The sequence below is a fragment of the Diceros bicornis genome, chromosome 35, assembly GCF_020826845.1.
Source record: "Diceros bicornis minor isolate mBicDic1 chromosome 35, mDicBic1.mat.cur, whole genome shotgun sequence".
NCBI classification, from domain to species: Eukaryota; Metazoa; Chordata; class Mammalia; order Perissodactyla; family Rhinocerotidae; genus Diceros; species Diceros bicornis.
Genome location: NC_080774.1, coordinates 25,891,725 through 25,918,121, shown reverse-complemented (window position 1 = coordinate 25,918,121; position 26,397 = coordinate 25,891,725). Strand labels below are relative to the sequence as shown.

The 26,397-nt window shown below is 42.9% G+C and overlaps 2 protein-coding genes across 5 annotated transcripts in view; both read left to right on the top strand.

Moving 5' to 3' along the window:
- The first annotated feature begins 15,682 nt into the window (after nucleotides 1-15,682).
- On the top strand, nucleotides 15,683-20,513 carry ZNF280A (zinc finger protein 280A). Its single transcript, XM_058531871.1, is given in 2 exon segments — nucleotides 15,683-15,744; nucleotides 18,542-20,513. A coding segment is annotated over 1 exon segment (1,698 nt). The 5' UTR covers nucleotides 15,683-15,744; nucleotides 18,542-18,608; the 3' UTR covers nucleotides 20,307-20,513.
- ZNF280B (zinc finger protein 280B) overlaps nucleotides 15,686-26,397 on the top strand; it is a 32,108-nt gene continuing 21,396 nt past the window's right edge. For 3 of the 4 annotated variants that reach the window (XM_058531872.1, XM_058531877.1, XM_058531876.1), the window contains exon 1: nucleotides 26,066-26,152. The gene's annotated coding sequence lies outside the window, so the exon portion shown is untranslated. Of the gene's footprint in view, nucleotides 15,745-26,065; nucleotides 26,153-26,397 lie in introns of those variants that run through there. The other variant, XM_058531874.1, reaches the window with a different exon arrangement.

The following is a 26,397-nucleotide window of genomic DNA, read 5'->3' as shown; positions in this document are numbered from 1 at the left end:
ATAGAGAAATGATGCTCAAAGAGTGAACAAAGCAGGCCGTATATATAAATCTTTTACGCAAAGAAACAAAGAAAATGTGTGAGGAATGACAGGACAAAGAAACTTGGATTTGTGGTAGGTAATTAGTGAGGAATTTAAGTAGAGATTGTGCTTGAGGTAGTTAATTAGCAAGGTTTGTTTATTCAGGCTTCTCCACCCTGAATTCCCTAGCTTTGGTGATAAGGATGCAGGGAGAGTACTTTTCACAGAGGAGATTTATTCCTGCTCTCAGGGGGAATAGAGACAGGAGATTCAGAATGCCCTTTTTATAAAGAGAAGTAACTTTAATTCAAAATAATCAATATGTTATTGTAGGATATTTTGGGGTGGCCTGCCCTGGGCCCCAACATTAGCCATTAGCCAAATAAACAAGTTTATTAAGCATTTTCCATGTCCTAAATCCTGCACTGGGTGCTGGGGGTACCTAGAGCATAAGGTAATATGGTCGCCTCCCTCCCAGTACTCTGAGGGACATGGAGGCCTTGGTATTGGAATATAGAGAGGCTGAAACATGGGGTGTGATTATGAGCCTCCATAGGCCAGCGCCTGACCTGAAGTTACCCCTCACGCATTTCCGCTTCCTAGTACAGTCCTATGGCAACTTCTAGAAACACAACCTATGTAGCAGGGCCCAGGGAATTAGAAGAGAGGCTGAGATTTTAGCTCCCTGTTTCAGAACTTTTAATGTGGAACAAGAGATACCATTTATTGAACATAAACTCATTTAATTCCAAGAGCATTCCTGTTGAGTACGTCAACTGAAATAAAGAGTCTGGATGAAAGTAGTGAAGGAGTTTATTCAATAATCAGCGTGAAGAGTTCGAACCCTGGGAAAACAGTTCAACAGAGTGCTCTGAGGGGCCAGCCTGGCAGTGCAGCAGTTAAGTGTGCGTGCTCCACTTCGGCAGCCCGGGGTTCACAGGTTGGGATCCCGGGCGCGCACCGATGCACCGCTTGTCAGGCCATGCTGTGGTGGCGTCCCATATAAAGTAGAGGAAGACGGGCACGGATGTTAGCCCAGGGCCAGTCTTCCTCAGCAAAAAAAACAGAGGAGGATTGGCATCAGATGTTAGCTCAGGACTAATCTTCCTCCCCCCACCCAAAAAAAAAAGAGTGAGAGAGAGCTTCCAGATTGGTGAACATGTGGAGATTTGAGGAGACTGGTGTGCTCCTAGAAGGCGTGGAAGCTCCACACCCTTTCTCTATACCTTGACCTGTGCATTTCTTCCATCTGGCTTTTCCTGAGTTATATCCTTTTATAACAAATCAGTAATCTAGTGAATAAAACTGGTTTCCTGAATTCTGTGAGCCACTCTAACAAACTAATCAAACCCAAGGAGGGGCTCATGAGAACCTCTGATTTATATCTAGTTGGTTAGAAGCACAAGTAATACCTGGACTTGAGATTGGCATCTGAAGTGGAGGGCAGTCTTGTTGGACTGAGCCCTTATCCTGTGGAATCTGATGCTATCTCCTGGTAGATAATGTCAGAATGGAGTTGAATCATGGGACACCTAACTGGTGTTGCAGAATTGCTTGGTGGTGCAGGAAATGCCCCCATGCATTTGTTGGGCAGGCCACCCCAAAATATCCAACAACAGCATATTGATTATTTCGAATTAAAGTTACTTCTCCTCCTTTTTTTTCTTTTCTTTTTTTTTCCTGAGGAAGATTCGCCCTCAGCTAACATCCACTGCCAATCTTCCTCTTTTTGTATGTGAGCCCCTGCCACGGCGTGGCCACTGACAGACAGACGAGTGGTGTACATCTGCACCTGGGAACCAAACCTGGGCCACCGAAGCGGAACGCGCCGAACTTAACCACAAGACCACTGGGGCTGGCCCTACTTATCTTTTTAAAAAGGACATTCTGACCTTCCTGGCTCTGTTCCTCACTGATGGCAGGAAATAAATCTCCCATGTGAAAAAAGGTACTCACTCTGCATCCTTATCACCAGAGCTAGGGAATTCAAGGCTGAGAAGGCTGTATAAACAAACCTTGCTAATTTGCTACCTCAAGCCTAAACTCTGCTTAAATTCTTCACTAATTACCTACCTCAAATCTAAGTTTCTTTGTCTTGTCATTCCTGACAAATTTATTGTTTCTTTGTGTAAAATATTCATATATACTGCCTGCTTTGTTCACTCTTTGAGCATCATTTCTCTATGATCTCCAATATGTATGTATTAAACTTGGTTTTCTCCTGTTAATGTGGTCTTGTGTCAATTTTATTATTAGCCATAAGAGCACAAGAAGGGCAGAAAGGGGATTTTCCCCACCCCAACACATGTAATTGGTGTCCAGAATCTGAGTATTATTTCCACTTCACTGATAAAGAAAGAGTCTCCAGGAACAAGTATATGGAGGCTCTATCAGGGAATTTTGCCCATTCAGGTTGCATATGCACCCTGTAGATGATCATCATACTAAGTGCTCTATCAGATACCAAGTCAAGGAGCATAGCACAGCTCAGAACCTTGAACTCTGAGTGTCCAGCTTGGAAGACAGTGATCTTGACTGGAAGATAACAGTTTTCAGTTCACTCTTTAGCTGCATTCAGCACTAGAAATTGTTTTTTCTTATTCATTGCTACATGGAGATTGGATATAGAATATACTCAATAACTTACCATTGATTTCATTCTCTGAGAATGAAGAAAACCAAGTATTAGAAACAGCCAAACTCCTGTTGACCAAGCTGGATGCACAACTCAGCCTTCTTAAGAGAATTTGAGGCCAGCCCTGGTGGCCTAGTGATTAAGTTTGGTGTGCTCTGCTTTGGTAGCCTGGGTTAGGATCCCGGGCACAAAGCTACACCAGTCATCTGTTAGTGACCATGCTGTGGCGGTGGCTCACATGAAAAGAAAAAAGAGGAAGATTGGCAATGGATGTTAGTTCAGGGTGAATCTTCCTTAGCAAAAAAAAATAAAAAGACTTGTTTTATCATGATAAAAAAAGGGCCAGCCCTGTGGCCTAGCGGTTAAGTGCGCGCGCTCCGCTATTGGCGGCCTGGGTTTGGATCCTGGGCACGTACCGACGCGCTGCTTCTCCGGCCATGCTGAGGCCGCGTCCCACATATAGCAACTAGAAGGATGTGCAGCTATGACATACAACTATCTACTGGGGCTTTGGGGAAAAAAAAAAGGAGGAGGATTGGCAACAGATCTTAGCACAGTGCCGGTCTTCCTCAGCAAAAAGAGGAGGATTAGCACGGATGTTAGCTCAGGGCTGATCTTCCTCACAAAATAAATAAATAAATAAATAGACCCTTAAGTGAAAAATTAAGCCAGTGTCTAATGTATGGTATATTACTGAGTTTTTTCAAGTAGAATAGTCTATATTAAATGCCAGTTATGATGTGTGATGGGCTGAATTGTTTCCTCCCAAATTCATATGTTGAAGTCCTAACCCCTAGAACCTCAGAATGTGACTATATTTGGAGATAGGGCTTTTAAAGTGGTAATTAAGGTAAAATGAGGTCACATGGGTGAGAACCCTAATCCTACATGACTGGTGTCCTTATAAGAAGAGGAGATTAGGACCCAAACACTCGTAGTGGGAAGACCACATGAAAACACAGCAAGAAGGCGGCCATCTCTAAGTCAAGGAGAGAGGCCTCAGAAGAAACCAACCCTGCTGACACCTTGATCTCGGACTTCAGCATCCGGAACGATGAGAAAGTAAATTTCTGTTGTTTAATCCACTCAGTCTGTGATATTTTCTTATGGCAACCCTGGCAAACCAATACATGATGTTTACTGAAATCTGTCAGATCATTTCAAAAACTCTGGTGGCACTTTCCCCCGCTGACAGCCAGTTTATTTCAGCAGGGGGAATAAACAGTTTAATACATAAAATTTGTTGCCTACAACAATGTACTGATGTGATGGTAATATTAATAGTAACGATGTGGTGGTGGTGATAATAATTGAGAACCAGACACAACAAGGACAGCTGTATTAGTTATCTATTGCTACAAGACAAATTACCCCAAAATTTAGTGGCTTAAGACAACAATAAATTCACAGTTACTGTGGCTTCACAAGATGTTTCTCACTCAGAGTCTCTCATGAAGGTCCACTCAAAATGTTGTCTTACTCATCTGAAGACTTGACAGATTTGACTAGGGCTGGAGAATCCTGTTCCAAGATGGGTCTTTCTCTGGGCTGGTGGCAGAAGGCCTCAGTTCCTCACCACGTGTACCTTCCATAGGGCTGCCTAAGTGTTCTCATGACCTGGTGCCTGGCTGGCTTCCGCAAGAACAGATGATTCAAGAGAGCAAGGCAGAATATTTTTTACGACCTAGTCTTGGAAATCACACACCATCATTCCATAATATCCTGCTGGTCCTCTGTTCATTGTGAGAGGGCATATACAAAGGTGTGAATACCAGGAGATGGGCATCATTGGGGGCCATCTTGAAGGCTGGCTTTCACAATAGCATTAAACCTTTTGCTGAGGTGATGGATGTTAGCTAAACTTATTGTGGTAACCCTTTTGCAATATACACATATATCAAATCATGTTGTGTACCTTAGCCTTTTACAACGTTATGTATCAATTATATCTCAGTAAAACTAGGGGAAAATTAAAAAGAAAAAAGAAAATTTAAAAAATAAAAAAAAACACACAGAAAAAAACCCTTTTGCATGCATTATTTCATTTAATAGTCATAGCAATCCAGGGAGGTAGTTACCATTTACCTCAAGTGCCCCAGAACTTGGCATCATGTCTGGAAGACCATAGGCATTTGAGACTTTGTTGAAAGAGAGATGCACCTGTGGGATTAAGAGCTCAGGATCTATAGTCCCACTACCTACGTTCAAATCTTGGATGCTATTTATTGTGTGATCTTGATCAGTTTCTTAACATCTCTGTATTTTTTGTAAAATCTCTACTATATTGGGCCGGCCCCGTGGCTTAGCGGTTAAGTGTGCGCTCTCCGCTGCTGGCAGCCCGGGGTTCGGATCCTGGGTGCGCGCCGATAGACCGCTTCTCCGGCCATGCTGAGGCCGTGTCCCACATACAGCAACTAGAAGGATGTACAGCTATGACATACAACTATCTACTGGGGCTTTGGGGGGAAAAAAAAATCTCTACTATAGGTATAATAATAATAATATATATACACCCTCTCACAATTTTGATTAAGTGGAATAAAGACATAGAGCTCCAATAATAGTGCCTGGTCGTAATCAGTGCTAAATAAACATTAATTGCTGTTATTGATATTATTACTCCCAATAATATCTCCTGTTCCTAAGGTTTTAAGTGACTCAGTCATTCTTGAGGGGATACACGGCACCTAATGGCAATATGAGCCATTTTTGGAAAAGCCTTGGAATCTTTTCTAATGGAAACACACAACCAGGGGCCGGCTCGGTGGTACAGCGGTTAAGTGCGCATGCTCCGCTTTGGTGGCCCGGGTTCACAGGTTTGGATCCCGTGCGTGAACTGATGCACCGCTTGTCAAGCCATGCCATGGCAGCGTCCCGTATAAAGTAGAGGAAGATGGGCACGGATGTTAGCCCAGGGCCAATATCCCTCAGAAAAAAGAGGATTGTCATTGGATGTTAGCTTAGGGCTACTCTTCCTCACACACAAAAAAAGAAACATACAACCAGAAAACACAGGTAATCCCAAATAGCATACTCTGACATTTATCCATAAGTTACTTTGACTTTTGGGTGTGTGTTCATGAAGTATCTCATGTCTCCTTTTGCAGTACTTCCCCACGAACGCCTCAGAAGATAAGATGCTTCATGATTGCTTCTGAACACTTGAAATCAAATGATTATAATCATCAAATTCCCTAATGGATTTCTCCCCATCCATGTTAAAACCATTCAGTAAAATTATGTTAGTAAAACACAATTTCAATGCATAGTGTCAATGCAAATAATCAATAACCAATTTATAGACAAGAAAGATAGAGTGATATTTATTGAATCAATGTTGAAGACTAGCCCAGAAGTGTTATCTCTCCCAGAGAAGAAAGCACTCTGGAGAAGCGTGGTTTACAGCAGGGTTATATACCATTTCAGAACAAAGAAGTATATCAAGCATGACAGGAATACAATTTTTTCCCCCAAAGTCACAAGAATATGTTTTGTTGCAGTTTAGCACATATACAGCAGGTCAACTTGACCTTGGTCTCTGGGAAGAAAAGCTTATCTTCAAAGAAGTACTGATATTGTCGTCAGAGAAAGGGAGGCATTCAACCCTATCTTTAAAGAGTGCATTCTTTGCTTTGGGCAAATGTTTGAAGCAGATGTACAATGCATGTTTGGCGAGCCATAAGTCAGCTTCCTCCAGGAAAAACAAGTTTTAGGCAGAATCAGGGTTAAACCAGAATGGCTTCCCCATATACTTCAATATGTGAAAACTTCTTATTATTCTTATTATTTTCATCAATAGTATGTGAATAATATACACCCACTTATATAAAAAGTTGGGGGAGGAGGAGTGTATGCTTGTAGTTGTGGAGAGTATGCATTTAGAGACACACAAGAAATTCTTAACATCATTTATTCTGGGAATGGAGACAGGTAACTGGTCTGGGGCAGCAGGGAGACGACATTGATGAACAATCTTTCATGTTGTTTGATTTTATTTTTAACTCTATATAAGTATTACTTTTAATTGATAAGTGGTTTTTAAGGTACAATGCATTAACCCTGAATCTATTATATAAATGTACTTTTATGCCACTAATATCCTCCACGTTTTATTTTTATTTATTTATTTATCTATTTGTTTGTTTATTTGTTTATTTATTTATTTTTTGGTGAGGAAGATTGTCCCAGAGCTAACATCAATGCCCATCTTCCTCTATTCTGTATATGGGACGCCACCACAGCATGGCTTGATGAGTGGTGAGTAGGTCTGCGCCCAGGATCCGAACCCATGAATGCCGGGCCGCCAAAGCCGAGCATGCAAACTAACCACTACACCACTGGGCCGGCCCTATATTTTGTTTTTTTTAAATAATTTTTATTTATTTATTTATTTTCCCCCAAAGCCCCAGTAGATAGTTGTATGTCATAGCTGCACATCCTTCTAGTTGCTGTATGTGGGACTCGGCCTCAGCATGGCCGGAGAAGCGGTGCGTGGGTGCGCGCCCGGGATCCGAACCCGGGCTGCCAGCAGCAGAGCTTGCGCACTTAACCACTAAGCCACGGGGCCGGCCCTGTTTTGTTTTGTTTTGTTTTGTTTTTTTGTGAGGAGATCAGCCCTGAGCTAACATCCGCCAATCCTCCTCTTTTTTTTTGCTGAGGAAGACGGCCCTGGGCTAACATCTGTGCCCATCTTCCTCCACTTTATATGGGACACCGCCACAGCATGGCTTACCAAGCAGTGCGTCGGTGCGCGCCCGGGATCCGAACCAGCGAACCCCGGGCCGCCGCAGCGGAGAGCGCGCACCCAACCGCTTGCGCCACCGGGCCGGCCCCCCCTGTTTTGTTTTTAAATTAACAAATACTCGTACAAAATAGCTGACTGGAATCCATTCTCAATTGCCAAAGAGAGTCACATCTGATTTCAGGATTTCAGTGTTAGATGTAACCTAAAGTTTTTCTCCTTGTATAATTCATCTGTAACTTGGAGTTTTTGCCTTAATCCACCTGGTAAAGACTGAGCATTTCCCTCAAAGCCTAGTTCTCTGCCAACCTTGCAGCACTAAGGCTTTTAACTAATTCACCTTGCCCATCAGAGCACTTTGCTGTGACAAGTTCTCCAGTCCTCTTTCTTAGGGGTACCCATTAGAGTTAGGGGCTCCCTCTATCTCCCTCCTTTCTTGTGTCTAAAGGAGCTGGGGCTAACATGGGCCACTGTAATTTGTTGTCTAGGAATATCCTGGAAATTAACATTTCCCTGCTTTTGTTAAGTAGGTGCTGTAAGTCATTAGTTAGTGAACTTTTTAGTGTGTCTTATTCCAGTACATTTTTTTTTTTTTTGTGAGGAAGATCAGCCCTGAGCTAACATCCATCCTAATCCTCCTCTTTTTGCTGAGGAAGACCGGCTCTGAGCTAACATCTATTGCCAATCCTCCTCCTTTTTTTTCCCCCCAAAGCCCCAGTAGATAGTTGTATGTCATAGCTGCACATCCTTCTAGTTGCTGTATGTGGGATGCGGCCTCAGCATGGCTGGACAAGCGGTACGTTGGTGCGCGCCCGGGATCCGAACCTGGGCCGCCAGTAGCAGAGCGCGCGCACTTAACCGCTAAGCCACGGGGCCGGCCCTATTCCAGTACATTTTGATCCCTCTCTGCGCCACCCTTGCGTTTAAACTGCAAAAGCATCCCTCTGTGATTTCTTACTCCAGCTGAGAGTAGAAGCAGCAGGAATCCAAAGGCACTTCCCTGATTACAAAAGCCCAAATCTCTTGAGATAAAGCTCTCCAAGGGAGAGGGAAGGGAGAAAGCTTCTGAGAACAATGGGAGAGCCACGATCTCCCCTGGAGTTGGAGGTAGGGACAGAGGTTAGCTTGGTTAGTGTGCTCATGAACAGGTGTGCCACCCTGGGCCATGCCATAAAGTAGAGTCCACTTTTCACGTGGTTTTGGTCTGCATGTAAGGAGGCACCAGCCCCTCAGTGCTGTGGGCCTGATCACCTCCTGGGTACAAAGTTCTCAGACTGTCTGAGACGCCCAGCCCTGTTGGTGGATAATCAGGCTGACCACATATCACCCTCACAGTCATGACCTCAGGTCCTAGAGACATCACTCAGGTGAAGGAGCTGCCTCCTTGACCACAGTGCTGTGTGGCCTCCTTTGGCTATGGGGCCGCCTATGGGAGAAAAGGTGGGAACAGGTAATTTCCTGAGCCTGGTATGCTGCCCAGAAGTATTCTAATGTTGGCTGGTGAGAGGCAGCCCCTATGGCGACCGGCTTAGCTGAAGTCAGGACCACACATTCCTCTCCCTGGCTCCAGGGAGACCCCACGCCCAAGGCTCATATTGTGGAGGTTCCTGGGGGTGGAGAGAACTGAGGAATCATATACTCCCACTTCCTAGCCCTCCCTCTACTCATATTCCTTTACCTATTACAGGCCCAAATTCTTCTAAGTTTGTCTTCTCTCAACCCTGTCTGCAGAAGCCATCTTATCCTTCTCCATGGAAACCTGCCCAACATCTGCAGATGACCTTTCCAGCATCCGCAGAGCAGGTTGAACTTAATGCCCTCTGCTTCTTCCTAACTTAACATGTTAAGGCCTTTTTGTATGTCAGGCGATTAGCTTTCAGACCATTCTGCTGTACAGCTACAGTTTGCTTTCTTCCCTTTCTTAGCTATCGTAGAAGAATAGAACATAGATATTTCCCCTCACATCTGGGATGCTATGAAAATCAAACTCACTCTGTCCTTAAGGTTCTGTCCTTCACAGTCTAGGAGAGAAATAAAAGGAGCTGGGGCCAGAGAGAATGTTGAGTAGGGGCCCTAACCAGCAGTGGTCTCCAGGAAATAGTTCAGAGGAGGAGTAGGAGCAGGCTGCTTCCTGGAAAATCAGGGAGGATGGGCACTTGTTTATGGGCAGGATTCTACTCCAAAGCAACAGAACCAGTACCTCCAGGGGTGACACTCAGGAGTCTGTATTATTAAAGCTCCCAGGGGCCAGCCCGGTGGTGTAGTGGTTAAGTTCATGTGCTCCAATTTGGTGGCCCAGGGTTTGCAGGTTCGGATCCCAGGTGTGAACCTATGCACCACTCATCAAGCCGTGCTGTGGCAGGTGTTCCACATATAAAATAGAGGAAGATGGGCACAAATGTTAGCTCAGAGCCAGTCTTCCTCACCAAAAAAAAAACAAAAACAAAAAACACTCCCAGATATTTCTAATGATGGCCAGGGTGGAAAACCACCGCTCCAGATGGTGATGGCCCCTGCTCAACATTCACTAGGTGAAGCACCCTGTGCAAAGGAAGCCGTCATAATCACTCCCATTAAAGGCTTAATGGTGTGCCCCCCAAATTCGTGTGTTGACTAACCCCATGTACCTTAGACTATAACCATATTTGGAGATAAGACCTTTAAAGAGGTGATTAAGTTAAAATGAGGTCATTAGGGTGTGTGTGATGAGATTCAACCTGACTGGTGTCCTTATAAGAGGAAATTTGGACACACATTTCACCCCCACAAGATTTTATATAATGTGATCTATTTTCTGCTTGAAAGTCTTTTATTGTTTACCCTCTCATCTTTCTCTTCACCAAAATATATTTATAAATTGAAATTTAAATTAAAAAAAAAATTTCCTGGAAGCATGAGGCTCTTTTTTTCTAGATTGAGCCATCATTATAATTATTAATAATATATAATTGATAAAACAATCTAAATACAAGTTTTTGTCTGTAATTTTCAGACATAATAAAATCTTATTGGAAAAATAGGTCTTAATTCTGCTGTAAAGGGGCTGGCCCGATGGCCTAGTGGTTAAGTTCGTGCATTCTGCTTCAGCGGCCCGGGGTTCGGAGGTTCGGATCCCGGGTGCAGACCTGTGCACCGCTCATCAGGCCATGCTGTGGCAGTTTCCCATATGCAAAATGGAGGAAGATGGGCAGAGACGTTAACTCAAGGCTAATCTTCCTCAGCAAAAAGGGGAAGATTGGCAGCAGATGTGAGCTCAGGGTCAATCTTCCTCACCAAAGGAAAAAAAACAAAACATTCTGCTCTAAAAAGAGAAGAAAAAAGTCAGGGTGATTTACGTATGAGCACTTAAATTTTAGTACAGTCTTGTTGCAAAAGCAAAGGTTTTAAGAAGGCCAAATCAAAGATTCACTCTTGTTAGGAACATTTTGTAGGAAAATAGAATGGTTGGTAATCATCATCATTATACTAAATATGAAAGGGAAAAAATTAGATGTTAGTAACTTGACTGGCATCTAGGGGGAGGAGTGACTAATTTTTGAAAATAAATTTTGGTCCCATTAAAGTATATCAGATAATTGTTTAAGTGCTTTGCCAAGAATGTTAACTTCTTCCTACAAGGAAGTTGCCAAGGACATCATGCAGACTAGGAGTGGGACAAAACCAGGGTTTCTTGACCTAGGCACTACTAACATTTTGAGCTGGATAATTCTGTGTGGCGAGAGGGCTGTCCTGCGTATTGTAGGATGCTTAGCATATCCCTGGTCTTTATCCACTAGATACTGGTAGTGATAATCAAAATGCCATGACACACAGAGAACAGATTGGTGGTTGCTAGAGGCAGAGGTAGGGGATGGGCAAATGGGTGAAGGGGGTCAGAAGGTACAGACTTCCAGTTATAAAATGTCAGTCATAGAAATATAATGTACAATAGGGCAACTGTAGTTAATAATACTGTATTGCATATTTGAAAGTTGCTGAGAGAGTAAATCTCCAAAGTTCTCATCACACACACACAAAATTCTGTAACTATGTATGGCAATGGATGTCAACTAGACTTACTGTGGTGATCATTTTACAATATATACAAATATCAAATCATTATGTTGTCCACCTGAAACTAATATAATGTTGTATGCCAATTATACCTCAATAAAAATAAATAGATGAATAAGTAAATAAATAAATAAAAATAATTTTTAAAAAATCATGACAATAGAAAAATGTCTCCAGACACTGTCAAAAGTCCCTTTGGGGGCAAAATTCCCCCTAGTTGAGAATCACCACTTTAGAATGAGACAGCCTTCAGCCTCTATTCTATTTCTACATTTAGTTTTTCTGGATGGAAATGGTGAGAAATATATAATAAATAAGTTGATGAGAACAGGAGTTTTCTTATGGGAGCTTCAATTACTCATTTGAATGTCCTCTGAATTATATGCCAAAAATCAAAAGAATTATTGTCCAGTCATTAGAGGTGGCATTCCTGTTCCCATCTCTATTCAAATTGCCCCATTGTTTGGTGCCCCCGGATATTTTTTTTTTTGTGAGGAAGATCAGCCCTGAGCTCGCATCCAATGCCAATCCTCCTCTTTATGCTGAGGAAGATTGGCCCTGGGCTAACAACTGTGCCCATCTTCCTCTGCTTTATATGGGACACCGCCACAGCATGGCTTGAGAAGTCGTGTGTCAGTACGCGCCCAGGATCTGAACCTGCGAACCCTGGGCCGCCGAAGCAGAGCACACGCACTTAACCACTGCGCCACCGCGTCGGCCCCTTAAAGACTATTTTTCATGTGTGTGTGAGGTAGATCAGCCCTGAGCTAATGTCCAACACCAATCCTCTTCTTTTTGCCAAGGAAGATTGGCACTGGGCTAATATCTGTACCCATCTTCCTCTACTTTATATGGGATGCCGCCACAGCATGGCTTGACAAGTGGTGCATCGATACGTGCCCGGGATCCGAACCTACGAGTCCCAGGCTGCCCAAGCAGAGCGTGTGCACGTAACCCATGCACCACCGGGCCAATCCCCCCAGAGAATTTTATACCCTGGGCTATGCACCCTAAAAAGAATCTGAAAAAGTGAAAGGAAAGCCTTTCTCCTGTCAAGTGGAGGTGGAAAGAAGAACTCCCACAACCGCTGGTGTTTTCTCAGGTGGAAGGCACATGGCCATGGAGGATTTGGAAAGGGATTCCCTTAAGTTTTAATCTAATTGGCCGGCAGTGGGATTGGGCTCTGGTGTTTCTACAAGTTCCCCGGGCAATCCTAAGGTGTAACAGAATGAAAACCTCATAGATGAGATGGCTTACAAAAGTGATACACTAAAATATTTGGGGTGGGAGATGGGAGTTGGGCTGACTCTATGAGATTGAGCTACTACAATCACTAGAGGAGCTTCTATGGAGAGTCCAGGACCCCATCATTCCACATCATCCCACCTTCCCTGGTACCACTGACCACGTCAGAAACTGGTGAATTATAACATTTACATGTCTTTCAACCAGAAGTGGCTAACTGGCAATTCACAGACCACATTAGCACACTGACGTGCTTTATTTGTCTTCATCACGTTTTACAACTTTACAAATTACTTTCTAGTGTTTTAAAATTAGGAGACAACATAAAAATTCAAATTTTCAATGCTGTGCTTGGAAAACACATCGGCAACTACTGGCATGGCCACCAGCGGGAAATCATATAAAATGAAATAGCATCTAATCCCTTTAATGGCTGAATCTATTTCTTTTTCTTTTCTTTTTTTTTTTTTGTGAGGAAGATCGGCCCTGAGCTAACATCCATGCCAATCCTCCTCTTTTTGCTGAGGAAGACCGGCCCTGAGCTAACATCTATTACCAATCTTCCTCCTTTTTTTCCCTTTTTCTCTCCAAAGCCCCAGTAGATAGTTGTATGTTGTAGTTGCACATCCTGCTAGTTGCCATATGTGGGACGCGGCCTCAGCATGGCCGGACAAGAGATGCGTCAGTGCGCGCCCAGGATCCGAACCCGGGCCGCCAGTAGCGGAGCACACGGACTCAACCCCTAAGCCACGGGGCTGGCCCCTGAATCTATTTCTAAATCCACTACATACATTTAATCAGCAAATATTCCTCAATGCCTGCTACATTCCAGGTACATATTAGAGAATAAAACAGACAAAAGGTTGCTTAATTTATGGGGCTTACGTTCCATCAAGGGAGGCAAGTAATAAGCACAACAAATTAGTAATTACATATGCCGTTAGAAGAGGTGGAAAGCATGGAAAAAGACAGGATACATGTATAGCAGGGCAGGGGGGACAGGGCATTCTAGGTGAGGGAAAGTGGCCATTTTAAATAGGGTGGTCAGAGTGGGCTCCATGGAGAAGCAGCTTTGCCACAAAGACTTGGAGGATGTGGGAAAAGAGCCAAGAGGATGTTTGGATGAAGAATATTCAAGACATAAGGAATATTTATTCCCTACTACAAAGGTTCTGGGGTAAGAAGTGCAGTGTGGCTGCAACAGAGTGGCAAAGGGCAAAGTAATAGGAGCCCCTGGGGGTCCAGGAGCGGCCGGGCCAGATGGCTTAGGCCTGTGGTCACCATAAGGACTTTCTACTGTTCAAACCTTGTCACTTCATTTAACCCCGCTGTCCAACAGGAAATGCCCTTGGCTACTTAAAAGGTCCAAAGGCAGCCCTTCTGTAGCCCCCAGAAATGGTTAAAGACCCTCTGTTACATACTTTTATACCACCTTGAGTGTCACTTATCACATTTACACAGAAACGCATTTATTTATTTTTTAATTTTTCCACTTTTATTGAGATATGAGCCAGCATGAGGATTATAACCTGCGAATGCCTTAGAAAGCGTTCCAGAGAAGCACGGTTTTCAGTAGTCTTCTATCTTTTTAGAACAAAGAACATACGTTAAACACACCCAGGATACATTTTCATCAAAGTTTCAAAGAGGTATTTAGTTGCAAATTAGCAGGTCAACATGACCCTGATGTCAGGAAAGGGACTAATCTGGGTGTTACCAACAGGGCGTAGGAGGGGAAGTACGCATTCTTATCTTATGAGAGCGCATTCTTTACTTTAATGGTTAAGCAGGTGTACAATGCCTGCTTGATAGGCCGTAAGTCAGGCTTTTTAGTTCAAGCCAAATCAGTTACCCCATATACCTCAATATGTGAAAATCTCTTGTCAGATATAACTGACATATAACATTGTGTAAGTTTAAGGCATTTTGGAACAGTTTAATTAACAAACTGAATTTTTGTTTTAATTCTGTGACTTGCTTGCATTGGATGGAGTGGAAGTACAAATATTTCTTGCCTGTCAGGGATGCTTGAAGCCGTCCCCTCCCTCAAGAATCTGTATGCAAAGGGCTGTAAATTCAGTGGGAGGGAAAGCCTGAGATTCAATCTAGAAGTTGCTGAGGGAAGGGAGAGTGAAGGAGGAGGAGGGACAGTGGAGGGGAGAGAGTGAAGGGTGACCAGAGCAAGCCAGAGCATGACCTTTGACCCCTGAAAAATAGATTAAAAAAGGAGTGGGCCCCTATCTAGAAAAAGCTTTTGAGGTTAAGTGTGAAGACTCCCAGTGAGGACCCGCCTTGGGCACCCAGGAATCCCATGGGAGTTGAGTCTTTCAGTGCAGACCACCTGGTCAACTTGGGAGTCAGATCTGCCCCCTGGCTGCCCCTGGGGACAGGAAGAGAGCAGGTTTTTGTTCTCTGCAGCTGGAGTGATCAGGGGAGAACCTCCTGGCATCTGGAAGAAGACATCTGCCCTTTTAGGTTCCTTACCTCAGCCCGAGCTCTGTTGGAATAGCTGTGTGGACCGCCTTCCCCTGTCCCTGCTGACCCTCAACAGCTCAAGATTTAGGTAAACTGGAGATAAGCTGGTGGGGCTCTGGACAACAGAGAGAGGAGGGGGGCCTCTCGCCACTGGACCCACCCAGGAAGGCACCTCAGGGCCTGGCCCCGAGGCCCTGCCCACACTTTTTCCTTTGGCAATTTGGATAAAAGCTTTCAGCAATCACTCTGGACAGCAGCCAAAAATCCAATCAGGATAAACTGGTTCCGGAATGTGATTGGAGCCCGGTTTGGGGGATATAGATTGGATTATAATGGGCTTTAGTTTAAAAGGGGGTGGGATCTTCTGATCTGGCCTCACTCAGAAAGCCTTTTAGAGGGCAAGGTAAGAGTTCCATGGGCACAGGAAGAAGCCCTCCTGGACTTTAGAGAAATTTCATCCTGACGTGAAGACAAGGAACTAGTCAAGGACTCCCCAGCTTCACCCAGCTTCTTGGCCCAGAATGGGAACTATTGAGGCACAGTGAATCATCTGGACACACAACTTCAGGGACTGGTGAGCTAAGAAATTTGGTATTCTCCATTTTGTTCTCTTAAACCATAGGTCCACAAACTTTTTCTGTAAAGGGCTACAGAGTAAATATTTATTATAAATATTTATTATAAAATATTATGTACAGGGCCTCGCCTTGTGGTCTCTGTTGCAACAGTTTGACTCTGCCCTAGGAATGCAAAAGCAGCCATGGACAACAGCTGTAAATGAGTGATCACGGCTGTGTTCCAATAAAACTTTATTTGTGGACGCTGAAATTTGAATATAATTTTATATTGTGAATATAATTTTATATTTCATATAATTTTAACGTGTCACAAAATATTCTTTTGGGTCCCTCCCCCAATTAAAAAAATAAATGTTTTAGAAAATTAAAAAAACCCCAAAAAATGTGAAAACCATTCCTAGCTTGCCGGCCATGCAAAAACAGGGGATGTGCCAATTTGCCAGTCCCTGTCTTAAACCATTTGCCAAAATGCAGCTAGTGTCCCCTTAGTGAATTGTGAAATAAATTCAGTGGGCTGTATTCAGCTTATGAAAAGAAATAGAATTTTTCGATGAATCTAAGATGCCATTACATGTAAGATACATTATTTCTGATATCACTATAAAATAAAAAGAACATATGCTGCCAAACAAACTATGAAATGCTACTGATGAGGTACAATCTGATTTCAGAAATGGTAAAATGTAAATATTAGCATGTCCCTTAGCATCAATGAAATGTATTTATGGCATAGAAGGTGATGAAAATAATAAGAATAATAAAAAGTTTTCACATATTGAATTATATCGGGAAGCCATTCTGGTTTAAATCTGATTCAACCTAAAACTTGTTTTTTCCCGGAGGAACCTGACTTATGGCCCAACCAAATAATGTACAATGCTCTCTAAAGCATGGTACATCTGCTTCAAACATTTTCTCCCAAAGCTAAGAATGCACTCTTTAAAGATAGGGATGTAATGTCTCCCTCTCTCTGACACTGATACCAGTACTTCTTTGAAGATAAGCTTTTCTTCCCAGAAATCTAAGGCCAAATTGACGTGCTGTGTATGTGCTAAAACTGCAGCAAAACATCTCCTTATGACTTTGGGAAAAAAATTGTATTCCTATCATGCTTGATGTATGTTCTCTGGTCTGAAATGGTATATAACCATGCTGTAAACCATGCTTCCCTGGAGTGCTTTCTTCCCTGGGGAAGAGAGTGTTTCTGGGCTAGTGCTCACATTAGCTCAATAAATATCACTCTATCTTTCTTATCTATAGACTGGTCATTAGTTATTTGCATTGACAAAGGTATCATCATATCCATTGTAAGGGAGGATATTAGTTTATAAAACTTTTCATTCAATCACATACACACACACATATCCCTACATACTGGCTGAATTTCACCCTTGCATGATAGTGTTAAATCATTTAGATTTGAATTTCACTAAATGCTTGGAAAGCCTGGAATTAGTGGATTCTGGGCTGTTGTACACAAAAATGATCATATTAATATCAGCTATTATTTATTTATGTAGCAAAGATTTGACATTGACAGTATGCCAGGCATTGCTGTAGAAGCTAAGGACACAGCAGTAAATGAAACACGAGTCCCTGCCCTCAAGTAGCTTACAGTTTAGTGGGTGGAGATAGAGAAGAAGCAAAATATATTTTATATATTGGGTGTTAGGCAAGTGAAAAATGCTAAGCTGAAAAGTAACTTTGGGAGTGAAGAGAGCATGTGCATTGGGAAAGGTTCTGATTTTTGATAGCTTGGTCAGGGAAGCCTTGCTGAGAAGCTGTGGACCTGAAGAAGGCCAAGAGCTGGGTTGGGGATATCTGAGGAAAGAGCCTCCAAGGCAGAGGGAGCAACAAAAGTCCTGAGAAAGTACAGGGTCTGGTGCCTTCCAGACACATGAAGCTCGGTGGCTGCAGTGGAGAAAGGGAGGGGCAGAAAAGACGAGAAACAGTGGGCGTGGATGGGTGGTCTAGGGCTCTTTTGGACATTTTATGTTCCCTGGCATTTCTTCTGAGTGATATGAGAAGCCATTGGAGAGTGCGTGCCAGCTCTTCTACATATTTTAACAGGTGCATTTGGGGCTGCCATAGGGAGAAATGACAAAGGTGGTATAAGGTTGGAAACTTCTGCAATGATCCAGGGAGAGAACATGGTGCCTTTGAACAGGGAGGGGGCAGTGGAAGTAGTAGAGAGTGGTCAGATTCCGGGTACCTTTGGAAGATGGAGCAGACAGGGTTTGCTAATTGATTGGGTGTAGGGTGTGGGGGAAAGACTGGCAAAGGACGTCTCCAAAGTTTGTGACCTGAGTGACTAGAAGAGTTTACTGAGAAAAGGAACACTGCAGGAGGAGCAATTTTTTTAGGGGACTGTCTAGAGCTGAGTTTTGGTAAGACTGGTTAGAAATCTTAGCTATCCCTGAGGGTACATCTGGGAGTAGGAGGAGGCCAGTGAGACACCCAGGGTGCAAAAATGAAGGAGGCAGGTACTCTGAGATGTGGAATCTATGCCTCCTTAAATCTTGCCCTTAAATCTTGTGTCCTAATGCCTCGCTTGCTTCACCCTATTGATGGCCCTGCAAGAGGGCACGCTGAGCAGTTTGCAATTGCGGCAGACCTGGGGGGCTGGAGAAGTAAATTTGGAACTAACACGTCACTTAAGTGGTTTGAGCCTGTTTCCTCACATGTAAAATAAGGATTTTAATAATTATCTCAGTGTTTCAGGGGAGGATTAAATAAAGCAATGATTTTGTCTTTTGAAATAAATACTGACTAATGTCACATGGTTGCACTTAGGTGGCCATTTACACAAAGAAAGCACTAGAAGTTGAAGGGACCGCTTTAAGCAAAAAGCAGCTGTAAAATGATAGATCTCCTCTTGTCGTGTGAGGAGGAACAAGCGCCAAACCCACCACAGAAGAACACAGGAGAATCCAAACTCAGGGACAGGTACGATGAAGATGGTGAGCTGATCTTTGTTGGAGTGGAACATGTAAAAGAAGACGCTGAAATTCTCTTTGTCAGAGTGATTTCAAATTCAAAACCAGTCATTTCAAACATTTTGAACAGAGTGACCCCAGAATCCTATTCAAAAAGAAAGAAAGGCCACGTGAATCAAGATCCTGCTTGTGCATGGCAGCCTGCAAATCACATAACCCATTCCTCAAAAGCAGTGGTCATCTCGCCAGTTTTTCAATCTGAATGGAGAGCAATAGATAGTCCTATTATTTCTGAGCCTTCACCTAAAGCTGATTATAAAATGAGCTCACCGCAAGTCATGCCTCACAATTCCTCCAATTTGTTCTCCCCATGGTCTCAGAGTCTAGTTGGAGCCGTACATTCCGTAGGAGGCAAGGATGAAAGTCCTCGTGATTCAAAGCGACTTTCCACTTGTGATATAAACAACGGAAATCCTAAGAGACCTAAACTCAGTGATGGAATCCCAGGGGGATATTACTCAACTGTGGCCCCTTCAGATATCTCTCCTACAATGAGCAGGAGTTTACCCTCAGACGGTGTCCCATCTTCACTAAGCCGTGTTCAGAACAGAGCATCATTTTCTTGGGCTTATGCAAATGACAAGGCACATTTCCATCTTATGGATCCAGACACAGCAAATAGTGTGGAAAGGCTGGAAAAAACAGACTTTTTGAGTCTAGCAAGTCAAAATGAGACTGTTGATACCAAGAAAGGAAATCTGATCATGTTACTTAATGATTTTTACTACGGACAGCATGAAGGAGACGGGCAGCCAGAACAGAAGACGCACACAACTTTTAAATGCCTCAGCTGCTTGAAAGTTCTAAAAAATGTTAAGTTTATGAATCACTTGAGGAACCATTTGGAACTTGAGAAGCAGAGGTGTGACAGCTGGGAAATTCACACCACCTGCCAGCACTGCCATCGGCAGTTTCCCACCCCATTCCAGCTGCAATGTCACATTGAAAGTGTACACACTACCCAGGAGCCCTCTGCTGTCTGCAAAATTTGTGAATTGTCGTTTGAAACAGATCAGGTTCTCTTACAGCACATGAAGGACAATCATAAGCCTGGCGAAATGCCCTATGTGTGCCAGGTTTGCAATTACAGATCGTCGGCCTTTGCTGATGTGGAAACACACTTCAGAACATGCCACGAAAACACTAAGAATTTGCTTTGTCTGTTTTGCCTCAAAATTTTCAAAGCTGTGATACCCTATGGGAATCATTGTTGGAGGCACTGGAACAAGAGAATCTTTCAGTGTTCCAAGTGCCGGCTACAGTTTTTGACTTCAAAGGAGAAAATGGAGCACCAAACCAAGAATCATCAACCGTTTTAAAATCCAGAGCAATTGGAAGGGTTGCCTCCTGAAACAGTGGCTATGATTCAAAATTTAGTTCAACCAGGATCAAGAAGTGCAGCATTCGTTATTGTGATCAACACTGACCCTCAACTGTCACGTGTAAAAACTAAAAAAGAGGATGGCTGTCAACTCTTAAGTATTCCAGATGTCACTGCAGCTAAGGTTCTGGTGAAAAGTTATGTTCTACCCACCTCTAGGAATTCTGAAAGGCAGAATTGAGGCTGGGCCATCTTGGCTGTAGATGATAACAAGCAATGTTAGCAATTGTCAGATTTTATAGTGAGAGTTCTCCAGCTTCCTACTGTCAAGAAATAGCTCAGAAGTCTTCATGTTCTTTCCTAGTCAACCCATCCCCCTACAGTAACCACTATTCTGACCTCTACCAACATAGATTAGTTTTTAAATAAACGGAACAACACAATAGTGTTTTTTTGTCTTTGTTTTCCTTTAAATAAATGAGATTCATTCTTGTGTGTAGCCATGGCACATTCTTTTCCATTTGCTGGGTAGAATCCCACTGAATGAATATAGCAGTTTTATACACCCATTTTACCATTGATAGACTTTGAGGCTCTTTCCTTTGCTACTTTTTTTTATTTTTTTATTTTTATTTTTTATTTTATTTATTTATTTATTTTTTTGGTGAGGAAGATTGGCCCTGAGCTAACATCTGCCAATCCTCTTTTTTTTTTTTTTTTTTTTTTGCTGAGGAAGACTGGCCCTGGGCTAACATCCATGCCCATCTTCCTCTACTTTATATGGGACACCGCCACAGCATGGCTTGACAAGCGGTGCATTGGTGTGTGCCCGGGATCTGAACCAGCGAACCCCAGGCCACCACAGCGAAGCGCGTGCACTTAACTGCTTGCGCCACCGGGCCGGCCCCTCTTTTGCTATTCTGAATAAAGTTGCTATGAGCCTATGTGTGTCTTTTCATAGACATATGCAGTCATTTCTCTAGGATATATATATATATGAGAAGTTCTGGAACTGCATAGATTTAGCTTTTCAGTTTAGATACTACTAACACGTGTTCCAAGTGACTGAAACAATTTACATTTCCACCAACAATACTGAGAATTTCATTGCTACAGATCCAACACTTGGTACTGTCAGTCCTTTTTATTAGTGCTATTCTTTTGAAGTTGTAGTGGTATCACACTAGTTTTCATTTGCATTTTCCTGATGAGTAATAATGTTGAGAACGTTTTTTTCATATGCTTACTGGTCACTTGAATATTATCATCCTCTATTAAATGCCTCTTCAAGTCTTGCCTCCCTCTTTCTTTCTTTTTTTTTTAAATTACACTGTCTGTCAACTGGGAAGGGCATGAGGGAACTGCTAGGCACTGAAAATGTCCCGTATCTTGACCTCGATGGTTATTTCATGGGCGTATACGTACATTAAGGTTGGTGCTTCGTCGTGTGTCCTACTTAAGAAACTATTGTTAAGCCAGCCCTCATGGCCTAGTGGTTAAAGTTCGCCACACTCAACTTCAGCAGTCCCAGGTTTGGTTCCCGGGTGTGGAACCACACCACTCGTCTATCAGTAGCCAAGCTGTGGCAGCAGCTCACATAGAAGAACTAGAAGGATTTACAACTAGAATATACAACTATGTAGTGGGGCTTTGGGTAGAAAAAAAAAGGAAGATTGGCAACAGATGCTAGCTCAGAGTGAATCTTTCCCAGCAAAAGAAAGAAATTATTGTCTACTAAGGACATAAAGATATTCCTCCTATGTTTTCTTCTAGAAGCTTTACTGTTTAGCTATTCACATTTAGGTCTATGACCCATCTCAAATTAATTTTTTTGTTTATGGTGTGATAAATCAAGCTATCAAAGTTAATTTTTTCATATGCATATGCAAATTAACCAGCACCATTTACTAAAAAGACCACTCTTCTACCACTGTATTACAGTGGAAACTTATACAGATGACTGTATATATATGTCTTGATTCCATTCAATTCCTTTTGTCCAGTTCTCTACTCTTGTGCTAATGCTACAATTATCATATCATAAATATTGTAGCTCTGCCTAAGTTTGTGTGATGGTTAATTTTATGTGGCAACTTGAGTGGGCTAAGGGATGCCCAAGATAGCTAGTAAAATATTATTTCTAGGTGTGCCTGAGGGTGTTTCTGGAAGAGATTAGCATTTGAATCAGACTGAGTAAATAAGATAAGCAATCATCAGTGTGGGTGGGAATCATCCAATCCAATCCTCCAATCCCCTGAAAGCCCTAATAGAACAAAAGCAAGGGTGAATTTTCCTTCTTTCCATGAGATGGGACATCCATTACTTCTGCCCTTGGACATCAGAGCTCCTGTTTCTCATGCCTTCAGATTCTGACTGAATTACCCCACTTGCTTTCCTGGTTCTCTAGAACTTCTTGCAGACAGTATATTGTGGGACTTCTCAGCCTCCATAATTGCATGTGCCAATTCTCATAATAAATCTCTTATCTCTGTGTATATCCTATTAGTTCTGTTTCTCTGGAGAACCCTGACTAATACAGCTATTTGGGAGTTTCAGTTCTCTAGCTTTGGTGTTCAAAATTGTCTCGGCTATTCCAGGTGCTTTGTTGAATCAAAGTTGTTATAGTGGACATCTTCGTCTTGTTCTCAAACTCATGTACAATAGTTCATCATCAATTTTGGTGTTTGCTTTGGGGCTTTTTGTAGCTACCCACTGACTGCAGGAGGATTGATCTACAAATAAATAACAAAGACAATAGAGAAAAAAATCCCAAAAGTTTGGAAATTAAGCAATATAATTCTAAACAGGGCTGGGACTAGGGTGAGGGAGGCAGGAGCCTAAAGTGCAAACGTGCCATCCCTGCACTTTCACAGGCCTCTCTAATGTTGTCTAGGCTCACCCTAGTCCTGAGTCTTGTTCTAAATAACTTGTAGCTGCTATGAGAAATCAATGTGGAAAACAAAAATATTTGGAAATGAATGATACTGAAAACAATACATTTATGGAACAGAACTAAAGCAATTCTTAGAAGAAATTCATATTTTAATTGCATATATTTGAAAAGAAGAAAGGTTGGGGTCTGTGAAATGGGTGAAGGAGGTCAAAAGGTACAAACTTCCAGTTACAAAATTAAAGTCATGGGAATGTAATGTACAGGATGGTGACTATGGTTAATAATACTCAATTGCATATTTGAAAGTTGCTAAGAGAGTAAATCTTAAAAGTCATCATCACAAGAAAAACAATTTTTATAACTATGGTGACAGATATTAACTAGACTTATTGTGGTGATCATTTCACAATATATACAAATATCAAATCATTATGGTGTACACCTGAAACTAATATAATGTTATATATCAATTGGACCTCTATAGAATTAGAAGAAGGGGGAGGAGGAGGAGAAAGAAGGTTGGAAAAATAATGATCTAAGTCATTGCTTTCCGTAGAAGTCTCTGCAGTGATGGAAATGTTCTGTATCTGCTCTGTCCAATATGCCACATGTGACTACTGAGCTGTTGAAATGTAGCTAGTGTGACTGAGGTAATGAATTTTTAATTTTATTTAATTTTGATTAATTTAAAATTAAATTTAAAGGTACAAGAAACAAATCTTCCTTACAAATGAATTACAACTAATTTGTGTACTCTCAATAATTTGTGTATCTCATAGACACTCTCCCTTCCATGAAACCACATGTCCCTTCCTGAGTTTAGGCTGGATTTAGTGTTTTTGTTTCCAAAGAAGAGAAGGTAGAAAGGGGGAAAAAGTAACTTTACAGTGGAGAAACTAGTGGTAAGTCATATTGAGAGAATATATCCCTGATGGGAAGTGATAAGGAAACATTATCTCTGTGGTATAATTCTAAAAACCTATATCCCCAGTGTAACCATGAGAAAAACATCAAACCCAAACTGAGAGACATTCTACAAAATATTAGACCCTTAAGGACTCCTTAAAATTGTCAAAGTCATGACAGACAAGGAAAGTTTAAGAAACTGTCATAGACCTGAGTCGGCTAAGGTCACACTATGACTAAATGCAATGTGGTATCCTGTATGGGAATTTAGAACAGAAAAAGGACATTAGTGGAAAAACTAGTGACATTTGCATAAAGTCTGGAGCATAGTTAATAGTAGCTTACTGAAGGATATTGGAGTAATTTGGAATTCTAAAGGAGGTCTTTTCACACATATACACCTTAGACATTGCAAATATTTTCTGTACATCTACATTCTCTTCATTTTGACTATAGTAAATTTTACTGAACAGATATCTTCAAATGCAAAGCTTCAATAATATTTAGACTGTGTGATATGATCATAATGCAACAAGGTGAGAAATTGATAAAGAGAGAGCTTAAAAAATCCCATAAATTTGTAAAATAAATAGCATATTACATAACCCTTGTGTTAAAAGAAAATCACCAGAGAAATTAGGACATACTTGGAATTGAATGATAATGAACATATAATGAAGCAAAAATTGTGGGACACAGTTAAATTGGTACTTAAAGTAAATTTATAGCACTACATACAAGAGAAATAAAGAGAGTTTACAAACAAATGAGCCAAGCATTTATCTCAAAAAATTATAAAGAGAAGCAACAGAAGCTATAGAGATAAGAAGGAACAGGGGCCGGTGGGTGGTGTAGCTGTCAAGTGTGTGGGCTCCGTTGCTGGGGGCCTGGGTTTGGATCCCAGGTGTGCACCGACGCACCGCTTGTCAAGCCATGCTGTGGCAGTGTCCCATATAAAGTGGAGGAAGATGGGCACAGATGTTAGCCCAGGGCCAGTCTTCCTCAGCAAAAAGAGGAAGATTGGCATGGATGTTAGCTCAGGGCTGATCTTCCCCCCCCCCAAAAAAAAAAAAAAGGAAGGAAATAATAAAGAGTGGAAGAAATAAAAGAAATAGAGAAGAAAATAGCATTATAGATTAACAAACCAAAAGCTGTTCTTTTCAAAAGATTACTTAGATAGACTTCTGGCAGAACTGGGCAATTAAAAAAATTCTGCAAAGGGCCAGATAGTAAATACTTTAGGCTTTGCGAGTATGATTTCTGACAGTTAATCAACTTTGCTGTAATAAGAAAGCAGCCATAGTCAATACCTAAAGGAATGGGCATGTCCATAATCCAATAAAATTTTACTTATGGACACTGAAATTTGAATTTTATAAAATTTTCAGATGCCATAAAATAATATTCTCTCTGTGGTTTTCCAGCTATTAAAAAAAGTAAGTTCAGGGGCCGGCCTGGTGGCGCAAGCGGTTAAGTGCGCACGCTCCACTGCAGCGGCCCCGTTCCCCGGTTCGGATCTCGGGCGCACACCTACGTGCTGCTTGTGGAGCCATGCTGGGGCGGCGTGCCATATAAAGTGGAGGAAGATGGGCACGGATGTTAGCTCAGGGCCAGTCTTCCTCAGAAAAGAAAAAAGAAAAGAGGAGGGTTGGCATCAGATGTTAGCTCAGGGCTGATCTTCCTCACAAAAAAAAAAAAAGTTCATTCTTAGCTTGCTGCAAGCTGTACAAAACCAGGCGGCAGGCTGGACCGGATTAGCCCAGATGAAACGTCAAGAGGATGGGGGTCATGGCCCCACTGGGTGGTCAGTTTCCTTAAGCATGGAGCAGGCAGCTAGCGCTTTTATGGAAAAGGGCCCACACCTGAGGATTATGAGAACCGGACTCCAGCGGGCATTGATAGACTGGGACCCGCCCTGAGCCCTGAACCTTGGCTGGCTGCAGAACCTTGACCGCCCAAGACCTTTCCACAGACTCAGGGTCATCCCTACTACTCTTGCCCCTCTCAGCCTGACTCCACGCCCAGCAGTCGCCGCCAGGGGGCGCCAGTGCACGCGCATGCGCTCGACCTAGCCTCGCAGCCAATCAGATCGCAGCGCCCGGGTCCGCGCCGACCTCGCTCCCGCACCTGGCAACCAATCACAGGTCGCAGCAGGCGCGCGTGCGGAGGCGTTGGCGGCGTCGGCGGCGCCTGGGGCCTGGGGAGGCGTCGTCGCCTCGGGCTCTGCCCGGGGAGCGACCGGTCCCGGTGCGCCGCCCGCAGCTCCAGGACTGCCGCGGACAGGGACGGTAAGCATGTGAGCGGGGCGCGGCCCCAGCGTTCTCTGAGGGGAGATGGGAGGCATTCCATGGCCGTAGCCCCGCAGGTCCGGACACCACGCTGTCCGAGCGGCTTGCCCCTTGGCCGCGGCCCTCTGAAGGGAGGGTCGGTTAGGCGGCTCTTGCGAGTCCTAAGACCCCTTCCACACAGGCTTCCTTCTCTGATCTTAACCGGCGCCGCTTTCAGTCAGCCTCCGCTTCCCCCGCCCCGCGGG